This window comes from Apium graveolens, unplaced genomic scaffold (genome assembly GCF_009905375.1).
Source record: "Apium graveolens cultivar Ventura unplaced genomic scaffold, ASM990537v1 ctg1216, whole genome shotgun sequence".
Classification (NCBI taxonomy): domain Eukaryota; kingdom Viridiplantae; phylum Streptophyta; class Magnoliopsida; order Apiales; family Apiaceae; genus Apium; species Apium graveolens.
This window is the reverse complement of record NW_027417132.1, coordinates 64,450-70,282: the sequence shown is the minus strand read 5'-3', so window position 1 is coordinate 70,282 and position 5,833 is coordinate 64,450. Positions and strand designations below refer to the sequence as shown.

The window sequence follows — 5,833 nt, the reverse complement described above, 5'->3', positions numbered from 1 at the left end:
TCACTTAGGTAGCAGTTACTTGCATAGCACATCTTAAAGTGCTATATAAGTAATGAACTTGGATAACACATATAAAAGTGCTTTGTATCTGAAATTCACTTACATAGCACTGGTTTACATAGCACTTGAAAGTGCTATGCAAAATAAAAAATAATCCCTATGCAAGTTAAATTATGTAGTATTATTGTTTTTGGTGTATTGTTTATAAATTCCACTTGTTTTCATTTAAAAAATATATTTCACGCATTTTTTATTTTGTGATTGTTTGTTTGTTGTATAATCTCAATTGATAGAATTTATATTTTATGAATGATTGTCCGCTAGTCAATACTTTTGATCCTGTAAAAGAAAAAATAATCTAAATCAGGAATGTAATCGAAATAAATAGGATTGATGAATTTTTTAATTTAAAAAAAATGATTTTTTGCAAAAGGAACACTTACATCTGAAAATGAGGTAAGTAGAAAAATCTGATTCGGATCCATTCCAATGATCGATAAAATTTTCATTTAAACAAATGATATTTCTCAAAAGAAATACTTACATCTGGAAAATGAGATAAGCAGAAAAAATCTAATTCAGATCCATTCCAATTCAAATTTATGCATAATTAATTTTTTCTAAACATATGGATTAAAAACTTGAGGCCGAAAAATTTGAATATAATCCGTCGAACAAACGCCCTATTTTAAGTTTAAATATTAAATGTACATTAAGACATTTTTTAAGATTTCCTTAACAAAAGAATTGTTTTTTGTTGATTTTTTTATCGTAGGTAACCCGCAGCCGCTACCCTTTGGGTGCGCACTGGGTAAACCCTACGGGCTCACGCAATAGCCTGCAAACCACGTGAACCAAGGTAAACCACATTTAAGCGATAAGTTCTGACTCAGGAGGCATAATCATAAATTCTACTCCCGTGGGATTCAAACCTGTGACCAGGAGGATATTATCCACTCTTTAACCAACTGAGCCAACCCTTACGGGCTTATCGGTATTTTTACAGTGTATGTAGGCAGAGTTCAATTTTTGTACACCACTTTAATATATTTTTGCATCGTTGTTTGAAAATTCATACTTTTTTATGGATTTGTTACGTCTATAATTAGATAAGATTATATGTTATATTTGATTGCTTATATGTTGTATTCCATTGTAATTATTATAATTAATAAAATCGGAACAAAAAACATCTTAACATAAGTAACTAAGGTAAAACTTTATTTATCATATTTGTAACACTTCTTGCGCTTTAGGTTCAAGCATGTTCCACTGAGTATTACACAATGTTGTTATTTAAAAGCGTTTGATGCACAGAGATGGCGATCTCAGACGTCATGGGCTTCTCATAAACACGATCCATACCAGCTTGCATAAAGTCTTCATTAATATAGTCGAGATCACAGTCAATGCCAACAATCATTGACTTCACTCCCATTGCTCGCAGTGCTCTAGTAGCCTAAAATAAAATGATGTATCTTTAGAATCATGCTGATAACAATCAAACACTATGTGGAATACTTTAATATAATATGTATAAATATAAATAAAATAACCTGAACACCATTCATCTCCGGCATTATGATATCCATAAATATAACGTCAATTTTTTTCCCAGAACGGATGAGATCCACAGCTTGCCTTCCACTTTCAACAGAAGAGGTTTCAAATCCATGTCTTCTTAGGAAAGCACAATGAACAGTCCTACAAACTACATCATCATCAACTACAAGAGCAGATAGTTTACTCTTGTTGGAGCTTTTAACTTTTTTAGCCATGTTTCCTCGCCCTGTCCTTAAAAAATCAATCAAAATTTATTTTACTTTCACCAAATATTAAGTTTTATCTATTAATGAAAATACAAAACTTTGAAAATATGTTTAGTAGCATGTTATCTCCATACAACTATTTTTCTCCAAACATTGATAAAAGGGGAACACCTTCACAAACACACACTCACACACACACACATTCACAATTCTAAAAATAAAAATTACAATATTATTATGCATAATAGAAGATCATAAAATAAATAATAAAACTATTTTAACGATTATTAGATAATAATATTGGGTATTATTTTTTTTCTGCCACATAAATAAGTATATGTAAATTACCTTTTACACCACCCTTGGAAATTGATGTGGTGAATCATGACTATAACTATTGACGCATGACCCTATAAATAAGGTTATAGATAGTCTTAGAGATATATCGAGATAAGAATCAATTATGGATGTAAGTGGAGTATTGATCTGTTGATATTTCGGATTGAACGATTTTATAAATGAAACGTATATTTTAAATTTTGTAGGATACACAATGATGTTATACAAATATTTAATTTGATATATAAAAGCCATTTTAACTTATATTAATGGTTGCAAATACTTCTATTTTGAGGGTGAATTTAGAGTAGAATAAAATGTAAATCTTGCTATATATATTAGTGTTAGTTTTATAATAAAATAATAATTCTACTTATGAATTTCCATATACTTTAGCCTATATACAATCAAATAGTAAACACAATTTATAGCATAATAGACACTAGTAGTCTCCCTATAAGTGTTACCATGTATGAATGATTTTAACTTAGTCAAATTTGAAGTAAAGCAAATAGATGGACCTACAAGCTAAAAGACTGAATCATTATAGAATAGTGACTATTAGGGTTCACATGAATTCATAACGTTTAGAAATTTTAGTGAAATTTAGTACGCCCCAAAACCCACACTTTCGCGGATTCAGACCGTCACGATACCATACTTCATAAACCTGCATATTACATTCAATAACTCATAACAACAATACTCGTGGACTACCACTCCACATATCTCAGAATCGGTTCTAAATATTCTTTATTAAAGTACATAAATATAGTTATTATAAACCAAAACTTCAACTACTGATCTTGCAATGTCATTATTCTATGAAAAGTAGGTTGATACACATACATTTGGTAGAGTGAATCTAAATATTGTCACTTTGGATTTGGCCCTTCCATTTCCTTTGGCTCGACAGACCAAGAAGCACATCTTCTTCGTGTTTAACATAAGGTCAGACATCTCTTGCATAGCAGTTGGATATTGTTATGTCCAATAGAGTGATTGGATGTAAATTTGCCAAGGAAATATGGGACATTTTGGAAGTGAAGTGTCAAGACGTAACTACTATTAAGAAGACTAGAAAATAATACTCACACAGGAGTATTAGCACTTTTACTCAAAATATGATGAGTCACTAAATGAGATCTATGACAGGTTCCATAAATTGTTGAATGATCTGGCACTTGTGGAAAAAGAGTATGATCTAGAAGATTCAAATCTGAAGTTTCTTTTTACACTCTTTGAAAAGTGGGATTTTAAGGTCACGTCCATAAGAGACAACTATGATCTTGAAGATACACCTCTGGATGAGATCTTTAGAATGCTGAAGACTCATAAACTGGAGATGGAGCAAAGGTACAAGAGAAAAGGGTCTATATCTAGACAAGTTGCACTGAAGGCCGAAGAGAAGCCAAAGGAAAGGTCTAAGGGAAAGAGTCATTCAAGAGGAAAGGCTATGGTTGCAAAGTCTGATACCGAGTCATCAAATATTGATGATGACTCAAACTCTGATATCTCTATAGACTGTGAAAGTGATCATTCTGATGATGAGAAGATCTTGAATATGGTTTCTTTGATGGTGAAAAAGAGGATGGTTTACAAGAATTTCAAGAAAGAAAAGAGGTTTTCCAGGAGAGGCTCTAGTTCTTCAAACTCTGATAAGAAGAACTATAGGAAACATGATGAAAAGAAGTCCAAGTCTGGGAAAATTGAGAAGTCCAAGCTAAAGTGTTACAATTGTGATTGGGTTGGAGACTTTGCAGCTAACTGCAGGAAGCCAAAATATGAAAAGAAGCAAGTCTTAATCACAAAGAAGTAGAACTGAGATGATACTTCAGAATTTGATGAGGGTGTCAACTATTCTCTCATGGAAAATACTGATAGTGAATCTGAGGCACCTGAGACTAAGGTACCTCAAACAACTCTACTTTTGTTACTGATGATATTCTTGAGTTCAGATTATTTATTAAAACCTTGAATGTTAGCTGTAGGAATCTGTTGTGCATATGTTGTGTACTTGATGATTTCATAAACAAAACATCTAAGTACATTTTCTTAGTGAAATAATGTAGCACTCGACGGATAAGAATTATAGTCCCGGTGGATAACTCATTATAGTCCCGACGGATGTTAACTTATTATCCGAGTGAGTAGCTTATGTAAAAATAAGTCTGTAACACAGTTCTGTATACATCTTTGTATAGATTTTTGTAGTAGCCTATAAGTCATGTTGACTTTGACTAGATATGCAGAATAGGTTGATTAATTGTATATAAATGATGTCTTGTAATTCTGCATAAGTGAAATGAAGTCAAGTGCCAAAATAGCTACCGACGGATGATTAACAAAGCCATCGACGGATGATCAAATGACTATCAACGGATGTTTAATATAGCAGTCGACGGATGATCAATGAAGCCATCAACGGATGTTCAGAAAGTCGACGGATGATCATATATCCAACAGATATTCATAAAATCCAAAGGATGATCATATAAAGAATTCAAACAGCAGTTGAACAGTGAAATCTGAGCACGGCCGTTGAGATGTATACAAATCTACTGTGGAAGCCCATTAACTGGATAATAGAAGACGAAAAACAGCAAAGCTTAAGACTGATAGTTTTTATATTTATTCAGTCTTTTTGACTTTGTAATCTTGGTAATATATAAACCAAGAATGTAGCAAATAGAGAATGTGAAGTTGAGAAATAAAAACAGAGAAATCTTTGTAAGCAGAATCATTAGCATTTCCCTGTATTCTCAGCAGTTCAATTTGTAAGCAGCTGTGAGCATTCTTGCACACAGAGTCCTCTTGTTATATAATATATATCTCTGGTGGAATTGTTTAAATCCACCAGAAAGTTTTTAAAGACTGTTATTTTTAATTACTTATGTTTTGATTCAATTAAGTTTCTATTCCGCATTATGCTAATCAAAACACTTATATCTATATTCGAGTTGAACATTTTTATTTCGAGAAAAAGGTTCAAGAATTCCATTCAACCCCCCTTCTGTAATTCTTGCTATATTGTTAAGGGACTAACAATTGGTATCAGAGCAAGCTCTTAATCTACAAAGAGTTTAAAGATCAAAACAATTCAGCAAGATGAACAAGAAAGACGTTGGAGTCAAGATTCCTTTTCTAGATAAAGATAATTACCATCATTGGAAGGTAAAGATGCATCTTCATATGTTTTCTCAAGATGAGGCCTATGTGGATTGCATAGAAAGAGGTCCTCTTGTTCCAATGAGAGCTGCAACAGGAAACGAGCCATCAGTTCCCAAGCCAAGGCACGAATGGTCTGATCCTGGCATTGAACAAGTCAGGAAGGATAAAAAGGCCATGAACATTCTGTTCAATGGAGTTGATGCAGACATGTTTGACAACATTATTAACTGTAAAACTGCCAAGGAAGTCTGGGATACTATATAGATAATTTGTGATGGCACCGAGCAAGTTAGAGAAAATAAAATACAGCTCTTGATTCAGCAATATGAGCATTTTCACAATGAGGAAAGTGAGTCACTCACTGACAGTTTTAGTAGATTCCAAAAACTACTAAATGCTCTTAAGTTGCATGGAAGAGTCTATCAGACTAAAGACTCTAATCTGAAATTCCTTAGATCTCTTCCAAAGGTATGGAAACCAATGACAGTCTCATTAAGAAACTCATAAGATTATAAAGAGTTTACTTTGGAGAGACTGTATGGCATCCTGAAGAC

General features: G+C 32.7%; 1 protein-coding gene across 1 annotated transcript; it reads right to left on the bottom strand.

Annotated features, from left to right (window-relative positions):
- Positions 1-1,249: 1,249 nt before the first annotated feature.
- On the bottom strand, positions 1,250-2,138 carry LOC141699729 (two-component response regulator 24-like). The gene is made up of 3 exons (XM_074503575.1): positions 2,118-2,138; positions 1,557-1,794; positions 1,250-1,459 (listed from the first exon to the last, which is right to left on the bottom strand). The coding sequence occupies exons 2-3, from the start codon at positions 1,776-1,778 to the stop codon at positions 1,280-1,282; spliced, it is 402 nt and encodes a 133-aa protein (XP_074359676.1). The 5' UTR covers positions 1,779-1,794; positions 2,118-2,138; the 3' UTR covers positions 1,250-1,279.
- Between the last annotated feature and the right edge of the window lie 3,695 nt (positions 2,139-5,833).

What these genes read in the sequence shown, in the direction of transcription:
- LOC141699729 (XM_074503575.1), bottom strand. Translation starts at nt 1,778, where the DNA reads ATGGCTAAAAAAGTTAAAAGCTCCAACAAGAGTAAACTATCTGCTCTT. An exon ending in CGGAGATGAATGGTGTTCAG is followed by an intron (nt 1,460 to 1,556) that starts GTTATTTTATTT and finishes ATTTTATTTTAG; the next exon opens with GCTACTAGAGCACTGCGAGC.